The sequence below is a fragment of the Tachypleus tridentatus genome, chromosome 6, assembly GCF_004210375.1.
Source record: "Tachypleus tridentatus isolate NWPU-2018 chromosome 6, ASM421037v1, whole genome shotgun sequence".
Classification (NCBI taxonomy): Eukaryota; Metazoa; Arthropoda; class Merostomata; order Xiphosura; family Limulidae; genus Tachypleus; species Tachypleus tridentatus.
In genome coordinates this window covers 109,253,191-109,276,236 of record NC_134830.1, presented here as the reverse complement: position 1 = coordinate 109,276,236, position 23,046 = coordinate 109,253,191, and the positions used below count along the sequence as shown (strand labels likewise).

Genomic DNA, 23,046 nt, shown 5'->3' with positions numbered 1-23,046 from the left:
TTAAAACCAAAATTACTGCAAAGTCTAAAATAAATAAATACTCAATGGTAAGTCTGGCGAATTTACTTTGTGCTTATCCACAAAGAAACAAAATATTAAAAACTTAGGATTGTGTAATTTCTGGAAAGATATCTATTGAGCACTTTTCTTTTCTAGCCTAATTTGTAAAATTATTGTTTACAAGCATCAAATAACACATTTAAGCTATTATAAGTGACCATCTTCATGATTATAATTTAGACAAATATAAGTTTGTAAATGGGTCAAAATACCACACATTTCAAGGGTTCAGTAACTTAAATTTTAAACTTTAATTTAATACTCTCAAGAGTTCCATACTTATGAATATATTACCAGAAGGTTTGTTTTTTTTGTATACAACTTTGTAAAAGCATTATATAAATGTCATATTCATAACTTGAAATCATTTTAAGTTATCTTAAGGGAGATGTTGTCATCTTCAGAGCATTCAAACACAGGCATACTGGAACATAATCTTATCATACTTTGAGGTTTCAACTGTAGGTAGTTGATAACATGTTTAATTTCAATTGAAATGTTACTGGATTGAGGAAGCTTTGTATAAATGGTCAAATATTACACGTAGTAAGCAGTAAATGTAGTCAGATGAATTTTGGGGTTTCTTAGTTGATTTTAATCTGCACTTAAAGTACATTTCAAAGACTAAGTAATTTTAAATTAGAGTTTTATGAATTTAAACTCATCATGACTCGCTGGTTTTATTTGTTATTGATTATTGATTGCGAGTACAGCACTTTTTTGAATACATCTTTATATTCAGAATAGCAGACATGTTAGTATATCAATTTCAAGAAAGGGAAATTAAATATAATTTTAAAAGATAAATCTTGGAAAAACATTCAAAGGCAATATAGCTATTTTGATCTGGTCAGTTAATTGGATAGTGAGGGCCTTAGTTGATAATTCTAAAGAAAGGATAATATGATATGCTAGTTATATTCTATAATCAGGTTATAAATATTTGTTGTATTTTTATTTTTTTTTCAATTAGAAAAATTATGGGCAAGAAGACAGAATATAAATCGAAATTTCAACCATTCTCAGCTTATGTTTATGTGGATGGCAGTTGGAAAAAAACTGAGAAATTGAGGGTAACAAAATTATTTTGTAATTGAAGTTGAATAAATAAAATTATTATTTCATTGATAACTACAAAACAATTTTTCTTTTTCATGAGACTTATTGCAAACAAATAATTTTTTTTTGTTTCAACAGGAGATGGAAGGAAAGCATTTAGACGAAGCAAATCCCTGGTACTCTGAAGTTGTAGAACGAATAAAAAAGGCAGGTGAGTACCGTGTCCGATCCCAGGGACGACCTTTTTATGGAGACCAGTCTACTGTGATTACAAGAAAATCTGTTGAAGATGAAAGTCATCTTCCTACCTATGTCCTGATTGCTACCTCAAGGTGAATATTGGCTATGCCTTATAACTTTTCTTGACAGTAGTTTTCGTATTATAGATACAGAATCATTATTTACCTTTCCTGAATAAAATATGGACAGTGGTTTTGTTACCTGTATGTATAAATTAACTGATAAGAGAACTGTTACAACTACTTGCATCTAAAATGCTTTGCTCATTGGTGTGGATTCCTCTACATTGTGAGAGGACCTCCCAGGAAAGGTTCTGTTCTTTTATTTTACCTCCTTTGGGATCTAAACATCCACTCACGTGTTTGTTGTGTGTGGCAACCCGTAAAGGGGAGGAGAGGATCCTGGTGGTTGAGGGGTCCAACCCTAACACGCCACTTTTGTCTTTAATTCCTGAAGACAGGCAGCCTTGGGGTGTGGCCCCCCTTGGGTCAGTTGACTGGTCCACTTGGGCTAGTGTCAACTGAGTACCAGTGTTGGATGTTCTCATCAGGTGTTGTGGACATTGTATCTGATGTTGGTATTTGGGTATAGTGCTCATGAAACCCTGGCATTGCAGCAGTGTCCTTGTTTGACATTGTAGTGCATCCCCTCATAGGGTTCCATGGTGGGTAGGATCAGCAGGCACCAAAATTTCCCTTTTGTTATTATGGATCCTCCAAATAAAAAGTTAAATGGTGAAAAAACAGTACATAGGTAAACTACCACATCTTGGAGATTCTGAGCAGCAATCTTCAACACCTGTAACACCTCATTTTCTTCTTATACATTCTCTTTCACACAAACCTTTAGGGCACATGTCTCCCTTTTTATTCAGAAGGGACTAGAGGGACTTGCTGGCTCTCCAAAGTCAGTAGAGAAGCTTCGATTTTGTGACACATTGATGGAAACATCCACATCTCAACATAGTCAATTCCTCTTGCATTCAAAGGCAATTGGGGATATACCTATTGAGGTTATACCTCATGTTACTTTGAATTCATCATGAGGAGTTATTGTTGAGAGGGATTTGAAGAACATCCTCAAGTCAGAGATTCTAGCTGGTTTCTCCACCCAAGGAGTTTCTGCAGTGATGCGTATCTCCACAAGCAAAGATGGAATTATGATGCCGACCAATATCCTTGTTCTGACATTTACATCACCACGTTCACCTGTCACCATCAAGGCAGGTTATCTTAATTTCAGGGTACAGCCATACATTCCAAACTCTCTCTGATGTTTCCAGTGTCAGCAGTTCAGTCACTCAAAGATGTCATGTCATGGTTCCTTGACATGTGCTCGCTGTGATGGCAAGGACCATGATGCCTATGAGTGTGAAACAGACCCTCATTGCATCAATTGCAATGGCTCTCACTTTCGTTCGTGTTCTAAATGGTTAGAAGAAAAAGATGTGCAGCATTTGAAAATGATTCACATTACTTACCCTGAGGCTCAAAAGTTGCTGTCCACCACTTCATCTCGGACATATGCTGCTGCACTTCATTCCACAACTATAGTGGGAGTGCAGACAGATGTCTCTGTGCCTCCAAGAGAATCGTTCTCAAAACAAATGAAACGTCTTTTGACCTTCATAGTCAAGAAAGTTGATGAATCAACTTCAACACCCATATCTGTCCGTTCTGGTTACAGGCATTTCCTTGGATACATCTTCTTCTTCCAACCCAAGATGCAAAATGATCATTTGTTCATGTCTTCAGTCACTTGAATCCCCTTCCAACAGCAAAGACTTGCTGAATCGTTCCAAGGCAGAATCCAAGGAGGTTGAATGACCTCCCTCAAATAAGAACAGTAAGGAAAAAAGACGTGGTCGTAAACAGAAGATTTCTACGCCCAATTCACCTACACATAAATAAAAATGGCCACCTTGATACAATGGAACTGTTGAGGTTTACATTTTAATCTGGATAACATCAAAAAATTGGATTGCTTCTTACCATCCTGTATGTCTTTCCTTGCAGGAAACATTTCTGAAACCTGCCGATACAGTCACCTTTCAGTGGTTTTCTTTGGTTGATCAGCATGTGCCCACCCTGTCCTTGCCACTCAAAACATCCTTGGAGGCAGTAGCCATCCGTGTTTCCTTGGGTCATACCATCACTGTTTGTTCTCTCTACCTGTTTTCTGGAGAGACATATGATCAATCAGATCTTAATGCTCTCATTGAACAGTTGCTGTCTCCCTTTTCAATCCTGGGGGACTTTAATAGACATCATCTCCTCTGGGGAAGTGCTCATATTGATAGTAGGAGTCGCTCTGTAGAGCATATACTCTCTAATTACAACCTTTCTCTTTTCAATACTGGTTCTTATACTTATTTTCATGCACCTAGTCAGTTCTTTACTGCTATTGATTTCTTAATTTGCTCCCCTTCATTATTCTCCAATTTGTCATGATGGGTTGATAATAATCCACGATGTAGTGATCATTTTCCTATAATTTTGAGAGACTGGCTATGGTCGATGCCATCCCACCTACGTGGCCTGGTGAAAGTTGGATCATGCAAACTGGTCCTCTTTCAGTACTCTCTCAGAACTTGATCCTGCCATTGTCTATAAACCATCAATATACCATTTTGTGGCAGCAGTAACTGACTGTATTATACAAGCAGCTGCTTGATGTATTTCTAAAACCTCGACACGTTTTCCACTATATCCTTGTCTGTGGTGGAATCCTTTCTGCCACATGGCATGGAAGACTCAAAAACAGGCCTTGGATACTTTCTGTAGATATCCCACACCCTCGAACCGCATTGCTTTCCAGCAGACTCGTGCACATGCTTGGTGGGTAAGATGTCAAAGCCAAATTAAGTTTACAACCAGCATATCTTCTTCCTGTTCCAAAGTCATATGGGACAAGACTCGGAAGATCAGTGGGCAATAAAATTCTGTCCCCCTCTAGATCCTGCTCTCGGATGGCTAGGAAGTAGCTGATACCAGGAGCATTGCCGATACTCTAAGTGAAAGCTTTTGCTGGGTACATAGCACTTCTGCTTCTTTGTACACTTTCTTAGCCATCAGGCAGAGCGATTACCTCTTTCCATCCGAGCTGATTGTCTCTGTGACTATATTCGTCCATTTACACTGGTTAAACTCAAAATGGCCTTTCATTGGTCTGGCAGTACATTGGTTGGACCTAATGATGTACACTATGAAATGCTGCACCATCTATCTCCTGCTTCTCTTGCTATTCTTCTGATTGTTTTCAACTGGATCTGGCAGGAGAATGTTTTTCCTAATGTCAGGCTGTTGTCTTACCTTTCTCTAAGCCTGGAAAAGATCCCAAGATTCCTTCAAACTATTGTTCAATTGCTTTGATGAGCTGTCTCTGTAAGACCTTAGAGAGGATGGTTAATGCTTGTCTTGTTTGGTTCCTTGAATCAAACAACCTCCTCTCGCTCACCCAGTTTGGATTCTGATGACAGCACTCCACCGCAGACCACCTGATTTGACTTGAAACATCAATCAGAGAAGCTTTTCTCAAATGACAACATCTTATCAGTATTCTTTGACATTGAGAAGACTTGTGATACAATATGGAGGTATGACATTTTGTGAGACCTCCATATATATGGGTTATGTGGCCATTTGCCCATTTTTATTAAAACAATTTTAATGGACAGGAGATTCCAAGTTCATGTGGTTGGACACTTTCCCATTCTTTTCTACAGGAACTTGAAGCTCTTCAGGGCTTTGTTTTGAGTGTTAAACTTTTCAGTATAAAAATTAATGCCATCACTGAACAATTCCCTCTCACAGCTGCAAACAGACTTTATGTCGACGACTTTCACATCTCATGTCAGTCGTCGAACATGAGGTATATTGAGCAGCAGCTACAGACTGTCCTCAATTATTTACTGAAGTTGACCACTGCAAACGGCTTTAAATTCTCTCTCGCTGAAACCATTTGCAAGCATTTTTGCTGCCAATGGGGTATTCCTCATGATCCTTAACTCCATATTGGTGAAGTTGTTTTATCTGTTATCCCTGAGACAAACTTCTTGGAGTTTATCTTTAACTGTAAGCTGAAGTGTATATCACAGATCAAACAGCTATGGGTCAAATGTACAAGAGCACTGAACATCCTCTGTGTCCTCTTTTTCTCCCACTTGGATGAGCAGGTCGATGTTCTATGCTAAAGATATATTGTGCTCTTAATGAATCAAAACTCGACTATGGATCACTGGTCTATGGCTCTGTCAGACCCTCGGCCTTGAAGATGCTAGACCCAATACATCATCAAGGACTTTGGCTCTAAACTGGGGCTTTCTGCACTTCCCCAGTTCAGAGCTTATACATACAGTCTCATGAACCTTCTTTGCACCTCTGTCCTTTGCAACTTCTTCACTGTAGGGCTCAAAACTTAGTTCCTTACGAAAGCATCCCACCTGGGGTTGTGTTTTCCTTTTTTGGTGGGCCATACTTTTTCAGAACTGACAATTTGCTATTGCTCCTTTTGGCCTTCATATCCAGACTCAATTGGATGAATTGGGTCTGTTCTTGGATAACATTGCTGTACACACTGGTCAGCCCATCACACAATGGCTTCTTACAGTTCCCAAATGTGACCTGTCTTTAAGTCAGCTGAGAAAAGCAGACACTCCCAATTGGAAACACTGTCTGCTATTTGCTGAACATCTTTCAAACCATCCTTCCATTCCTACTTATATGGATGATTGGAAATCAGGTGACTGCATGGGATCTGCCATGGTTTGTTGTGGTTTGGTGGTTGCACGCAGAATCCCTTCTACAGCTTCTGTGTTCACTGCTGAACTGTACACCATTTCTCTTGCCCTGAATCACTGAGAAGCTTAGCAGTACTCATATTGCTCTATTTATACTGACTTGCTTAGTTCTCTACTGGCCCTGGAATTGCTTCACGTTAGTTCTCATCCTGTTTTTGCCAATATTCAAAAGAACTGGCACATTTCTTTTTAACATCTACTTCCAGTTTTTCTGGATATCAGGCCACATTGGTATCTGCGGGAATGGGCTTGCCAAAACCTCAGCTAAATCTACTTGCTTTGGCACAATCACTGCTGTGCCTGTTCTATACATTGACTTTGGTTCTGTATTCAAAGCTCTGCTCTGTGTCAGTTGGCATTCGCCTTGGAATTAGCAACGTGTAAACAAGCTTTTCCAAATAAAACCCTGTACTGGACTTTGCCCATCTTGCTTCCGTGAGGATCAGAAGGAGGAAGCTATTCTGACTAGACTTCGCATTGGTCACAGTTTTTTAACTCATCATTTTCTTCTATGTGAAACTGATGCACCAGTGTGTAGTATATGTAACACTTAGATCACATTGAGCCATATTTTACTTTCTTGCCATTGTTATGACTCTCAACGACGGCACCATTTTAAACACGTTCTGTCCCAAGGTTTGTCCATAACATTAGACAGCATTATTGGTGATGGAGAAACTGTCCACCTTGGTAATGTTTTTAGTTTTTTAAATTCATTTTTCTTTTTAATGCCATTTAAGTTTTTAATTTATACATTAGATCTCTTTTATTGTGATTCCCTTTTAAGAATCAAAGTCCATCTAGTTTGATTTGAAATTAGAAAATGGCCATAATGTTAAATAACTTGAAACCAGGACTGGAGAGGACAACTTCTGGTGACTAATGCTGCTCTTTGAACTACCCACTAGTCATCCTGGTGATTTATTACTAAAATTTTGCTACAAAGTCTTAAAACTTTTATTATTTTACTTTCTGAAAATGGCCATAAGATCAAGTAACTCGGAACCAGGACTGGAAAGGCTAACTTCAGGTGACTGACAATGGTTTTTGTACTTATCTGTTAGTTTTCCTGGCGAGTTATGACAATCACATTTATGCTACAGAAAGTCCTTTACCACTTGTATTACTGTAGTTTTTCTCTTAATATTGTCGACTAGATGTAAACATTGGTTTTATGCTATTTAAGTTTGTTTTATTTTACCTTAATTTCCTTTTATGAATTTTACTAAATTTACTTTAATTTGAACTTTTTACTGGGTGTTTTGTGCAGATAGCCTAGATGCTTTGTGCCATGAAACACTAAATTAATCAACCAACCAACTAATTTGCTTTGTTTTCTTTCTTTAAATATTTATTTTTATGTTTGAAAAATTAGGGTCGAATATAGATTGTAACAACATTGTACATGACTTCAAAAGCAATAAAACAAATATTATTATCCAGAAAATAACATTTATAAAGGACCTGCATGAGTATTGTCATGGGGTGGAATTTGTGTATGTGTGAAAACAACCTTCTTCTGATCCTCAGTTGCATTTTGATGATCACAGAAAATTAAAAATAGTACTTTTGAAAAAGGCAGATAAGTATCATGTCCACTCCCAATAAATAATTTTAAGGGAGATGCTGTCACCTTCAGAGCACTCTGAAACATACAACGTTTCTTAACAGTTTTGATGTTGAATTATAGTATACTCTGTATTAAAACATTCAATAGGAAGTCTGAAAATACATGTTATTGTAAACAAATTCTTATCACTTGATGTATAGGTATAATATCTTTCAGTAGGTATTGAAATAAACAGAGAATCAACATAAATTGTGAAAAATCCTGGTTGGGGCATTGTAATTTTATATTTCTAATCTTTCATTTTTTTATGTGTTTTCTTCAATCTAACACAGGCCTTAATATGAACCACGTAGTGAACCACTACTGACTAGCAGCTTTTTCATGCCTACATATATTATTGATTTCAGAAATGATCAGTCGAACCTCTACAAAAATCTTGGTAACATTCATGATCTGTACATGTAAGCTTAAACAAAGGCCTATCAAGTTAGTTATTATTACATTTTAGTGCTTCTTGTTCAGTGTAATTCGAATAGCACCATGTCAGAAATGTTATATACAAAAAGTAATCTTTGCCCTAACTGAGGTAAGAATTCTTGATTCATTTTGAGTAATTACAACATGTATATTATAATTCACAGTAAGTGAACTTTGTTTCTAGCATTTTTAAATAAATGTACACAGTATTTTTAGCATAAAAGAATTGCAGAAATATGACTATTCTCCATTGATTACTCATAAAAAAAAAAAAAAAAAAAAAAAGTGAATATCTAATGTAGTCTTGTTTGTTTTGGAATTTCGCACAAAGCTACTTGAGGGCTATCTGTGCTAGCCGTCCCTAATTTAGCAGTGTAAGACTAGAGGGAAGGCAGCTAGTCATCACCACCCACTGCCAACTCTTGGGCTACTCTTTTACCAACGAATAGTGGGATTGACCGTCACATTATACGCCCCCACGGCTGGGAGGGCGAGCATGTTTAGCACGACGCAGGCGAGAACCAACGACCCTCGGATTACGAGTCGCATGCCTTATGCGCTTGGCCATGCCAGGCCCTCTAATGTAGTCATTGTATCAAATGAAGTTTTATGTAATGAAGCCCTAGCTTAATGTTGCCTAATTGCAATTTGGGATTTGTAAAAGTAAAATCTTTTACAGTCTTACTTTTAGTTACCAAAATTACTGTATTAAGTTATTGTGTTATTTAACTCAAATTATAACAAATTATAATATAAATAGTAAATAACTTTCAAAAATCTGTAAAAGCCTAACATTTCAATGCACTTCCTATTCAATTGCACCCTCTTCTGTTGAAGTTATGGATATTAAAGATAATAGCAAGGAAATTGAATCCATTTAGGTTTCTGTTGGTGAATATAAAGGGAAAAGGATTTTAGTGGGAATCTGTTAGACTACCAATGGTACTTATGAAATTAGTGAGAAACATTACATTGAAATTCAAATTTCAGCTGTTTATGAAGTCATAATAATGTGTGATTTTAATTTCAAGCATATAGATTTGGAAATACCAGAATCAAACCATGAGGGACAAAGATTTTTGGAAACTGTTCAAGGTGGCATTCTTCAGCGATAGGTGGCATGGCTAGGTGGTTAAGGCACTTGACTTGTAATCAGAGAGTTGCGGGTTTGAATCCCCATCACACCAAACATGCTCGCCCTTTCAGCTGTGGGGGCATTATAATGTGACAGTCAATCCCATTATTTGTTGGTAAAAGAGTAGCCCAAGAGTTGGCACTTCTAAATTAGGAAAGGCTAACACAGATAGCTCTCAAGTAGCTTTGCATGAAATTCAAAACAAAAAGAAAAACAACACAATTTTCAGGAATTAGCCAAAAACTTACTAGAAACAATGCATTGTGAACTTGATATATAAAAATGATTGAGAGAGTAGAAATTGGGGAACATCTGGGTGCAAGTGATAATTTCTATATTGGTTTCAATGTTTTGCTGCATATGAAAATGAGGAATAATGATAATTTGGTTACAAATTAGAAAAGAACGGGCAAAAAAATTTTGTAGGGATGAGACAAGATTTATTTATCGTGAATTGAGCAGCTGAGTTATTTGGAGACACTCATCAGATATGGAAAATATGGAAAAAGATATGGAGATATGTTTTTAAACATTCAAGATAAACATATTCTATATAGGAAGAAAAAGATAGGTGCAAGTGAAAAAAACAGGTTGACTCGCAAAGCATTTAAGAGAAAAAGAAAAGCATCATAAATTTAAATTGACTGGTATGACAGGAGTCTTTGAATATCAAGAAAGTTGGTGAAACAGGAAATTAGAACATCAGAAAGGATGTATGAGAAAAGGTTGGTTGAAAATGTGAAAATTAACAGCAAAGATTTTTTTAAATATGTTAAGGGTACAAAAAATGTTAGAATTGGGTCATGGAATGGCTCAGCTATTAAATTTTGTATTTTCTTTTGTTTTTACTAACAGAGATTTAAGTAGTGTTTCACGCTTTGAACAGTTGATAAATAAAAACAATATCATACACGATGACTACTAATTCTGAGCTGGTTAAAAAAAAATTAAGAAGCTTAAAAAGCAAGAATGCTCCTTAACTAGATAATATTTCCTTAAAGGTTTTGTAAGGCCTTTAATAGTTGACAGGTATCAGAAGATTGGAAGTTTGCTAATGTCAGTCCTCATTTCAAGGGAGGTGATAAAGATTGTTTCAGTAATTATAGACCTATTAGTCTTGTATCAGTTGTGGGAAAAGTTCTGAAAAGTATGTTAAAATATGATTTGCAAAGTCATATAACAAAGTTTAGAATTTGTTTTGGATAGTTAATTTAGTTTATAGTGTGGAACAGCCAAGAAGGACAAGTAGGTCCCATGCTGTCTCTAAACTTTGTTATAATTATTTAACTGTAGCTAATAAACTTAATTGGTGTAGCAAGTACAAGTATGCCTGTGTATTGAACCAATCATCCTATGCTTATTGTCAGGCATTTTTGTGAATACATTTTAATTCTGTTCTTATAGATATCGCAAAGAATGGAGTCAAGTTTATACACCAATTTACTAAAATGAAGTTTTTGTGCATAAATTAATGGTTTCCCAAATGTATTTAAGTAACTTGTAATCCATTTTTCACATCTCGAGTTTGTTATTTTCTAGTCACCTGATGTACTGGAAGGAATTTAGTTGCAATTCACTACAAAAGGAGCAAAACCAGAATTTAAATTAACTATTTTTAGGTTTAAGCCCAAATTTAATATTTTGTTTTGAGCTTCCTATTCAGAAGAGCTATGAAGAAACTTGACCTCCACAACTGCAAAACAATGCAACAAATATGAGGTTTCATATTTTAGTCAAGGAGTTTCCCCTCTGTAATTTGAGTCCAAAGACAACCATGTATTACAGTTTATTATGAAACAGCTTAAACATGTTAACAGGAGAACTTGTACCCTGTGCAAAGGAATACTAAAGCTTGACTGCTGATATAAAGTAAAAATCCTTTAGTTCCTTTTTATTATTCTGTGTCAATAACAATAGTCATTCTCACAGGTTTGAAACATATATAAATAAAGGTATTTAAGCAAGATAGCAGTGAACTCTTATGTTGGTTCAACGATGTCATTGATACATACTTAAAACTAAGAATAAAGGTGTGGGTTAACTAGAATTTGCTAGGGAGGATTATATATGCTGGAGTCATGCTTCTCATCAAGCAAACAATTTTCTGTGTTCTCTAGGTAAATTATTTCATTCACAGCATTGTTAAATTAGTTAATACATATATATTTAATTAACGTATTATATATACTTTTCACTAGGAAGATTATTTTGCATTATTAGCTTGGTCTATGGATTTAGGACTAACCTAAGTATTTTAAGTTGGTCAAATTTTATGAGATATTAATGGGATTATGGCTACATATTGATAAAAATGAGGATACTCAACTCGTGAATCAGTGCATTATTATAATTCAAGTTTGTGTTGAATGTATTTGCCTTGATCCTTATTATGTGATTTCTGCATAGTTTCTTTTCAGCACCAGGAAGTTTTTGAGTATTTTCAACTTTTTCTATGTCAGCATTGTTGCATACCTCCTTTTCCAACTTGGCTCCCTTTCTCTCCCAGCTTCTACTGAACTTGTTGCTGTGTCTTAATTGCCCTCTTTCCTCTCCCTTTATTCCTGAGGTTCACCATCAGTTCTTGAGACACCATCCTAGGAGTAACATATATTCACTATGAGTTTGTTGCAAGTTCAGATCCTTCAACACAGACCTTTGAGTTCTAAAAATTATTTTGGAGAGCCTGGTCCTTATTTTTGAAACTCCTCCTCTATTGTCTCAGTATTCAGTTTCTTTCCCTCTTTCTCGGGATCTCATTTTCATCCTGCAGCTTTTCAAGGTAGTTTGAAACTTGCTTTGCAAGGGTGCCATTCTACAAGGGATTCTTTTTGTCTGTATTTTTATTTATTTTTGTTGTCCTCAGGAAGAACAGAAACTCGCACCTTGTCATCAATCTTTTGACTCTGAACTGTTTTTTGGTTCTTTCATATTTCACCATAGAGTCATACTTAGCCCATCATTGAGTTTTCAGACTTGGTTTGTGGATGATGAAGATCGATGCTTTAGGCTCATACCTACACATTCCTATCTCCACTACACCCAGACATTCTTTGTTTTGTCAATTGAGATGTGTGCTCTGATTCTGAGGTTTGCCTTTTAGGCTTGTCTTGATTTCCAACATTTGTTGTCAGGTGGTCCAGGCATTTGCTCACTTTTTCATTCATGGCCCACCATTAAATGGGAACCTGGCTACTTCTAGCTTTTTTATAGGCCAACTTTACTCTTCATATTCAGTTTCTTCTAAGTGAAGTGACTTGGGTTGGTTGGTGAAAGTGGAGGATTTCCCCACACTCCACACAATACCTCGTTTGTCTTGGTGTTATCCAATTCTCTGTTCAGTTGGGCTCAACCTTCTCTTATATGGCTGAAGGCTATGAAGCTTTCTGTTTGTATCTTTTATCTTCTCCTTTTCCTTGTGCAAGAGGTTATCTCTCTCTTCTGGAGATGTGGGCTTTACTGGAAGGCCTCATAGATCTTGGTTGTGCCAACATACATCATCTTCAGTGGGTTTGTTGGACCAATGAAGCTTCATTCTGGATCCCTTGGATGCCTTTCTGATTTCGTTCATTCAATATATCAGGCTACTGGAACTCATTAGTTGTCAGGCTTTAGCTCACTTCCTTCTAGTTATTCAGAGCTTGTCAGTGACAGTTCATTATAACAACTTGTCTGTCATTGAACAAATACCCGCTACACCTTATTTCACTGTTCCAATGTTGCCTTTTTTCTGATTGTTCTTTCGTACCCAAAACTTTGGTTGGTTGGGATGATAATTCCACCTTCACACCCATTTCCCTTTCCTCCATTTACACCTTTATGACTTATGATCCTGCTTGCATTCTCTGTCTGGTCAGGGGCTTTCTGTTGTTATGTGGCATATATTGCTTTCTTCTGTTGTTCAATTTCTATTTGTTTATTCCTTATAATCCCTCCCAGTTATGTGACCTTTCTCCTATTCTCCTTATGAGTTGGCTTTGCCAGCTGCTTTCTCTTGTTTATTCTTCCCTTTCACCAGCTCTTTGTTGTCCATGTATCTTCATGTCAAATCTGTCACTTTACCATGTCCCATGCTGCTCATTTTTGACATCATTCATGTCAGTATGTGGACCACTCCCCATACCTTCACCGATCATTGTCTTCACCACCTGGTTGTTTCTTACTGTACAGATTTTTTCTTTTCCCCTGCTACCATTATGTGCTCCACAATTTTTTGGTGATTTTTCAACATTTTTTTTCTGTAAGAGCCCTTTTTCACATCTTAAGATTCCACTTTGTGGCAAGTGTTGCCTGACCAGGTATACTTATTCATAAATCAGCACTATAAGATATGCTCACTGTTGAGATAGGGTGTTTTACAATATTGGTTGTAGGTATTCCTTGTGCTATTTTCCTTCATACAAAATGTTTGCTCTAGACTGCACACATGGACTAATATGAGTACAAGTAGGTGTGGATCCTTGTATGGTAGGCCACTGGATATGTCTGCTTTTCAAAATAAGGTGTTGCAGTCACTCATTGCACTGTCTCCAATGCAGCATTCCTCTACACTCTCTAACACACTGTGTCCTCCATTTTACTGTGGAGTAGGGGAGTCTTTGCCACTTACCAGTTCCTAGCTTCTGGAGTGGTAGACCATAGAGAATTTCTTCTCAATTGTGCTCAATCCTTCTTAGTTCAAAGTAGGCCAGTGATGTTTTGCTGGTGTTGATGGCATTTATATTCATCTTCCTCTGGACCTAATGTAAAATTCCAAATGTATCAGGTGATGGAAAATATATTCTACCAACATACAGTTGCACACTCTATTCTACCATCCCTCAGATGCTTGTTTTCCAATGGATAAGGTGGATTAACCACATAAATTATCACTTCTGTGTGGCTGGATACCTTCTTCCTACTGCATACTAGACAATACATTTTCAGTGCTGTCTAGTCATGAACAGAAGGTGCACCCTCACTTTGCTGTCCACTTTTACCATCCCCTGGATGTTTGTTCCTGGCAGGTATTATGATGATTGGTTGGATGTATACACATGATGCTGTGAATTCTTATTATGGGGGCTTATTTTCCCTACTAGTTTCCATAAAGATAATGAACCTTTTTTCTACCTTGGGCTGGATATCACTATCGCAGTTTGACTAGTGTTGGTTGAGGTCAATCTTCCATTTATGGTCTGACACTCCCTAGCCACTCTACACCTGTGGTCATTTAATTTCACATCTGTCTGGCCAAGTTCCCTTCTCCTACTCTTGACTGAACAATACATTTGCAATGCTACCTGGTGATGGGCTGGAGATACACTTCCACTTTGCTTTTCACCTTCCTACCATTCCTTGGCTGTTGGTTCTTACCAGATATGGTGATGGTTGTGTTGGATATGCACAACCATAATGATGGAGGGGGACCCTTCTGTGAATTTTGTCCTTATTGTGTCACATCTGCATGTGGACAAAAAGTATATCTGGCTCAGAAGTGGTACAGTTTTTCATGGGGATGTTGCCTTATGTCTGTTTTCATGCTGCATGATCTTCCTTTGGGCACTTTCTAAATGGTTTCATTTTCTCAGTGGACCCTTTGTCAGTTCATTGTGGAATTTAGCTATTTATGAGTGGAGGCAAGATTTTTCTACACTAGAAATGTATTTCTTAGCGCTCCTTACATTTTCCTCCAAACTTCCTCACTTCTGATGTAGGTTTTGTGTGTGCTGTCCAATCTCAAAGTGATTATGCACTGCATGGAAGAGTGGGTGCTAGTGATGTTAAGAGTTGTGCTGCACTTCTGTTGTGGAGGGTTGTTGCATGTGATAGCATACAGATATCTCATGTAAATGTTCATATGGGTAGGTAGGAGTTTTAACGCTAGTGGTGGGCACAAATTTGCACAAAAGGAGGGCAGTATAACTTGTGAAAAGCTATTTGTGAGAGAGGTAAGTATTTATTGGAAATACCTTTTCAGTGCAGAAAAATGTTAATTCTTCAGCATAGTACAAGAGTTTTAGGGAAATATATTTCATTTTCTTTTACTGTACTGCAGTGATATTATAGTTCTTTTTCTCCATTTGACTGAGATTCACCCAATAGCAAATATACGTAATCTGTGTATGAAATAATTTCCAACAGTATCTAGTTTCAAGCATCATAGCTTTAAAAACCAAAAAGAGTAAGATGTGATAATTTGATCTTTTCTTTAGCCATTTAATAAAGTGTTGGTGTGCCAGTCACAATTCAGATAATTATCTGATTGTTTACCTGTAAACCATGAAAATTAACCTTATTCAGAATGAATTATTTTAGATGTTATGGAAGCATAATATAATCTTTATTTTACTATTAAATAAGACAAAAGATAAAAACTTTATATCAGTTGTATCTCTTTTATAAGTTGTTGCATTTTTTAGGTCCTCTGCTCGTTCAGCTAGCTCAGAGAGAAAAAGAGAGAAAACTCCTGAAGCCAAGCATGAAGGTTAGCTAAATATGTAGTATCTTACATTATTCAAGATAATTTTATTTTGTAGAACTTCTTCTTCACTCTTTCAAAATATTATATATGAGTATTTGTGATAGCACTGTAACTTCATAATTGTTTTAAACTTGTATTGATGGCTCCAGTTCCAATAAGGTATTTTTATTACAATGAAAAAAAAACGACATTAAACTTATAATATAATTGTTGAATAGAAAGTCAGACAAAACTTGTATTTTCCTTGTGTGTTTTAAATTAGGATAATCAGTTATACATTATTGCTTTTAGAGTTCTGAAAATCTCAATTACTCAAAATTATATTAAAAACATCTTGTTGAAAATATTTGCACTTATATTTTTAAAAAGATTTCAGTTGTTATTTTACTATATACTGTATTGTAGCAAATTTGCTTCACCTGTTTTTGATAAAATTTCAAGAAATCATAGGGTAGCAAGTTATGTTTATATTGGCTATTGTTATGTATTGTGAATTGTTATGGATGAGTCTCTGATTTCTTATGTTATGTACATTATGTATTACAATTTCAAATAATCATAAAATTTGAATTTAGAAGTTAATTAACTGTTAATGTGTATCAAATTTATGATATTTGCCAACAAGATTGAGACGACAAATTTCTTTTTTAAGACAAATATACACTACATGTCCAAAAGCATGTGGGTTTGGCTATTTCAGCCACACCCATTGCTAAGAGGTGCATAAAATCAAGCACACGGCCATGCAATCTCCATAGACAAACATTGGCAGTAGAATGGGTTGTACTGAAGAGCTCAGTGACTTTCAACATGGCACTGTCATAGGATGCCACCTTTCCAATGAGTCAGTTTGTCAAATTTCTGCCCTGCTAGAGCTGCCCTGGTCAACTGTAAGTGCTGTTATTGTGCAGTGGAATTGTTTAGGAGCAACAACAACATAGCCATGAAGCCGTAGATCACACAAGCTCACAGAACAGGACTGCCAAGTGCTGAAGCATGTAGTGTTTAAACCTCGTCTTTCCACAGTTGCAACACTCACTACCAAGTTTTATACTGCCTCTGGAAGCAATGTTGGCACAATAACTGTTCATCAAGAGCTTCATGAAATGGATTTCCATGGACAAGCAGCTGCACACAAGCCTAGGATCACCATGTGCAGTGCCAAGTGTTGGCTGGAGTGGTGTAAAGCACACTGCCATTGGACTCTGGAGCAGTGGAACTGCATTCTCTGGAGTGATGAATCATGCTTCACTATCTGGCAGTCTGATGGATGAATCTGGGTTTGGCAATTGCCAGGAGAATGCTACCTACCTGAATGCATAGTGCCAACTGTAAACTTTTTCATGGTTTTGGCTAGGCTTTTAGTTCCAGTGAAGGGGAATCTTAATGCTACAGAATAGAATGATATTTCAGAGAATTGTGTGTTTCCAACTTTGTGGCAACAGTTTGGGGAAGGCCCTTTTTTGTTTCAGTGTGACAATGCCCCCATGCACAAAGTGAGGTCCATAAAGACATGGTTTGCCATGGTTGGTGTGGAAGAACTTGACTGGTCTGCACAGAGCCCTGATCTCAACCCCATCGAACACCTTTGGGATGAATTGGAATGCCGACTGCGAGCCAGGCCTTCTTGCTTGACCTCACTAATGTTCTTGAGGCTGGATAAGAGCAAATCTCTGAAGCCATGTTCCAAAGTCTAGTGAAAAGCATTCCCAGAAAAGTGGTAAGAGGAGGATCAACTCTGTATTAATGCCCATGGTTTTGGAATGAAATATTCAACAAACAGATATGGGTATGATGGTCAGATTTCTAAGTACTTTTGGACATGTAGTGTATTTTTGTATACAAAAAAACCCAAAATAATACAAATTATAATACTGGTTATTATTAATAGTTATTACAAATGATGGTTTATATAAAAGTTTTACAAATTTAAAGACAATACTGATTCTTATATCTGGTCTAGAACTGAATATTTCATAGACGATCCAGGTCCATAATGAGGAAATTACTTTTATGTTGATACACAGGTATACTTCACTTGGTGGGAATGCTAGCTAGCTCCATTCTTGTTTAGGCCCAGCATGGCCAGGTGGGTTAAGGCATTCGACTCATAATCTGAGGGTTGTGGGTTCGAATTCCTATCGCACCAAACATGCTCGCTCTTTCAACCGTGGGAGCGTTATAATGTGATGGTCAATCCTACTATTCGTTGGTAAAAGAGTAGCCCAAGAGTTGGCGGTGGGTGGTGATGACTAGCTGCAGTCCCTCTAGTCTTGGGATGGCTAGCACAGATATCCCTCAAGTAGCTTTGCGCAAAATTAAACAAAACAAAACAAAAGAAAAACAAACCATTCTTGTTTGGCCTAACACTCTTACAAGCTGACTTTTGTCTGCAAAAATGTTTAGGGTCCTTGTAGAAATAACACCCAAGGTAATTCACTGAAGTTGAATGGTTTGTTATGTTTGAAATCTGTAAACGTTTCTGTTCCAATTCTGTAGTTTTACTTTTACTGACAGTTAAAGCTTCTGAGGTATAATAGCACACTGACTGTAGCAGACCAATAATAATATTTTTTTTATCTTTTGCTTGGGTACTAAAGTAAGTGTATAATAGTAAATTCATCACACTGTGGCTATTTGGCCCAGCATGGCCAGGTTATTGGGGCTCTCAACTTGTAATACGAAGATCATGGGTTCAATTCCCATCATACCAAAGATGCTCACCCTTTTAACCATAGGGGTATTATATGTGACAGTCAATCCCACTATTCATTGTTAAATAGTAGCCCAAGAGTTGGCAGTGGATGGTGATGAGTAACTGCCTTTCCTCTAGTTTTATACTGCTAATTTAGGGACAGCAAGTGCAGATAGCCCTCATGTAGCTTTGTGTGAAATTCAACAAACAAATACTGTGGATATTATTATAATTATTAGTCTTGCATGTGTTTGTTTTTTATTAATTTAAAAGCCATAGTAACGTTTCAAAACAACACTTAACATTTTTACTGAAATGGATAATAAAATGTAAATGAAAATATCATATGACAATTTAAGAAACAAATAAGTTGAGAATGAAATATCTACAAGTTCACTATTAGTTGATTTTCTTAAGTAGTGCTATTGTATAATGATTTTTCCAGTTATCATGCATGCTTCAGATAAGATGCACACCTTTAATTCTTGTATTATATAGTACAGATATATTCTTTACTGGCTTTGAAATGTTCTCAAAAGTGTTTTTTGTTGTTGTTGAATGTTATTAAAGATGCAGGAGGACTATTTATGCTAGGCATCCCTACTTTTATGATGATAGGCTAGAGGTAAAGTAGCTAGTCAATATTACCCACCACTAACTTTTGGGCTACTCTTATCAGATGATTAGTGAGATTTCTCTGGGGTTATGGGTATGTTATAAGAATAACAAAGTTGCAGAGCAAGAGGTTTTATTTTTTATTTTCTGGTAAGAACACATGAATCATAAAGCCTCAGATCCATTGTCCAGCATGCTAACCACTAAGCAATGCTTGGCCCACTTAAACTGTTACCTTTGAACATTTTTTTTTCAAGAAGTAGTTGAAGGTATGATAATCTGAAAATAAAAATGTGTAAATAACAATACTGTTTAATGACTTAATCCAGTAATTATAAATGTATTAAGTTAATAAATAATGTTGAAGCTTTGTAGAATGGACAGCAACTGCAGTTGCCATCCATTCTACAAAGTTTCATCAGGAATACTCTGCCTAAACAATCTATCAAAGAATAGATAATGTTATTGTAATAAATACAACAAAGAGGACATTTGAATTTTAATAAAGTATGACAACAGTGTTGCATCATGCATACATTATAGATGTATCCCATTCTTAACATAAAAAAATTGATGCAGTTTAGTTAGTATATTTATGTTCCTCAATATGTTAGTACATGCTGCTTCTGTCTAGATGTTCACTATGAATAGAATGTCTTTGTTAAACTGAACATGTTATCATAGGTTGATTAAATAGTTTGGGTCAAAATGTTGTAATAATTAAAATTAGTTTCCATACTATAAAAGTTGCTGATATCATATTTGTGAATTAATTAATTAATAGGTTTCCCACTAGTCATTTCATGCAATTGTTTAATATTTTGGTAATAAAATACTTCTCTTTTCATCCTTTCTCTCTCTCTCCTTTTTTTTTTTTTTAGTTAAATTTGACTAATTCAATTTCTGTATGCATTTTCTAAAAATCATTATCGTAGTGCTTAATTTACTGATATTTTGATCAAGTGTACCATAGAATATCATAATATTATGTTCAGTTTTTTAAACTAAGGTGGTGCTTGAGATAAGGTGAATATTTTGTTTCGATGAGCTATGAACAGTGGCTTATGAAGGCAAACCATATACAGATTATTTTGATTTGAAAATTTTAATACTGTTAAATGTCTTGAATAAAAAAAGGAAAATACAATCAAATGAGATGTTAGCTCAAACTAAACAAGATGGAATTCTCAATAACCTTAACAATTGAAATTCTTTCAGTCAGGATTAGAGTAAATTAATCAATGACACCTTTTTTTTTCTTTTTATTAGCTATATTTTTGTGTGCCAGCAATACTGTACTGTGAAATCTTAAAGAAGGCAAACACCAGTACATTTACATATATATTTTGTATACACACCTGTACATGTATCCAACACTTTTATATCTAATTTAATGTCCTCAGAACATCTGCTTTTGGTTTATAATCCATTTCTAAATCATTAATAAAGCAAAGTTTCATCATTTTATCATAGATTTTCCAAAAGTAGTAAGTACATTTGTTAGATTTTATTATCACAATTCCATGACATAATGTGCAAAAAAAATTGATTACTGTGTCCATTTATTTTTAAGGACTGTTCTGTTGTGTCTTCTCCCAGTGTGTCATTAATCTACACTGTGTGCTTTTGTTTTAGTGTACCAGTACAATTAATCAACTTTAGAACTATCCCATGTAGCTCTGAGCCACTGTATTGTTGACATGTTTATTACAATGTTATTATGTTGAATTTATCTTGTAATTAATTAATCGATAAAAAAAAAAATCAAGTTTTTACATACCAGTGATTGTTGAAGTGCAAAGTGTAGTACCTGCCTTGATGTAAACTTTTTGCTACCTTGTCTACTATAACTTGATTCAGAAAAATATGTAGTCAAACGTATATATTAAACCAGTTTTTTTAGAATTTGTTTATACATTTTTTGGCACTTATAGTCAGTATGAAGTGAAATATAATTAAACTTCAAATGTAGCCTTAGCAAATAAAGGAGTGAATACGAAATTAAAATCTACTGACAGTTTCATTTCATGTCTTTGTTTTATGTAAAGGCAGTATTAATTGTTTAGGTTACTGATCTAAATTTTATTTTGTATGGAAACTAACAACAATGAAGAGTTAATTTTTATATAAAGGTTATTGATTAAACGATGGTAGGATGAAGTTACTAAATTAAACTGATCTATGATATGAGCAGGAGCTGATTTTATAATTCAGTTATTTCTTTTTACTTACCAGTGTCACCTTGCCGACAGCCTAAAGTTAAGTCAGAAGGACAGGCATCAAAACCTTCTAAGCTAGGTCAGTTGTATGAATGTGTTAACCTAAATTAAACTTTCATGTCTGAAACAAAATATCCTTTAATATCAACTTGACTGTTGATACTTAACTGAAAATAAAATAATCTGCAAGCAAATATAATAGTACATTACATTTTTTGTATGAAGCCATGTTTCCAGGCAAGCATTAAGATTCCATAAAATTTGTTTCTTTTACAGAATATAGTCCAGTTATGCAGGTTAGTTTTTTTCATTGCACTATATAGGAGCATCCATATAGTATGAATGTATCAAGGGGGATTCGAAAAGTTTTTATGAAAGTGTACATGGGAAGATGGGATTTTAAAAAGACATGTATGCTATTTAAGAAAGTATAAACAGTCTTTTACGTTTTATCTGCAGTTTGTGCATTTTGTTTTTGCATAGGACAGAGAAGGAAGCATTTTTAGTCCAAAACTGACCTTCTTACTCACTCTCATCAACCTTAATCTGACCATTTTAATCATGTTTAACATGGCATTCAAGTTAAAAATAACAAGTATCACAACTTGTTCATATGGTATAAATATCCCACTAAAACTGTTTCTATCATTTATCTTCAAAGGGGAGGGGTCTAAGCAGAACATACAATTGCAAAGACAAATTTTTATGTATGTAATTTACAGATGATTTTTGTTGCTTTTATTTTTTCATAAGAAGAGAACTTGTTTAAAAATTGAATTGGTGATATAAAAATTCTTTGACATTTCTGTTTTTCATCATCACTTTATTTAATACTCTAAACCTAATTCAGTGCCAAGCATGGTCTAGTGATTAGCATTCCACGTTTTGCTTTGTTCAGCCATAGAAAGATTAAACCTATGACACTTAATCCCACAATTTTGGTATAATTACCCACATAGATAACAAATACTACAGACTAAATTTCCACCCTCTGATCAGCAGTTCTAAATTAAAGATAGCTGTGTTTATTCTTGGGATTATAGACCTATCTGTTCTAACCATGTGTTTCATAAAGGTGCCACTGAAGTTCAAAATACAAAGTATCTGAACTTGCTCAGATGCTACACCCTTGTGCAAATTAATTGAAACAAGATGGAAAATTACGATTTTTTTCAGTTTTTTGCATTTTATTTGTGAGAATCCAAAAATTACTCTCAAATTAATACATGATATGACTGCTTTTATTTTTCAGAAGATCATTAATCCGCTTTGGCATCGAGTCCACAAGTTGACTGTAATATTTACTAATTTTTGGATCGCGGTGCCACACCTATATTAGCTTATCTTTCGTAGTACAGTCTTTTCCCTGAAGTCTTTCTTTACAAATCACCCAAAGATTTTCAATAGGATTTAAGTCCAGAGAGTTTCCAGGCCAGTCCAGCACCTTTATTCGTGTTGTAGTCATAAAATTCTTCACAAGTATCGATGTGTAGCACAGAGCCAGATCTTGCTGAAAAATGCCAGATCCACCTGGAAATCTCTTTTTCAATTCTGGAACGACTCTTCTCTGCTAAACTTTGATGTACTGTGGTCCTTGCATCATACCTTATACGATATGTAAGCCTCCAATGCCATAGTAGTTGAAAAAGCTCCAAAATATCTTTTTTAAGGGATGTTTTATGAACTAATTGATGTGAGATTCTCGAAGTTTCTCACCT

At 35.6% G+C, this 23,046-nt stretch overlaps 1 protein-coding gene across 8 annotated transcripts in view; it reads left to right on the top strand.

The window, feature by feature from the left end:
* LOC143253282 (uncharacterized) overlaps positions 1–23,046 on the top strand; it is a 95,627-nt gene that overhangs the window by 42,376 nt on the left and 30,205 nt on the right. For all 8 annotated transcript variants that reach the window (XM_076506891.1, XM_076506898.1, XM_076506892.1 and 5 more), the window contains 4 exons: positions 1,034–1,133; positions 1,258–1,451; positions 15,738–15,802; positions 21,345–21,407. In XM_076506891.1, coding sequence (XP_076363006.1) covers positions 1,034–1,133; positions 1,258–1,451; positions 15,738–15,802; positions 21,345–21,407 — 422 coding nt within the window. The remainder of the gene's footprint in view (positions 1–1,033; positions 1,134–1,257; positions 1,452–15,737; positions 15,803–21,344; positions 21,408–23,046) is intronic.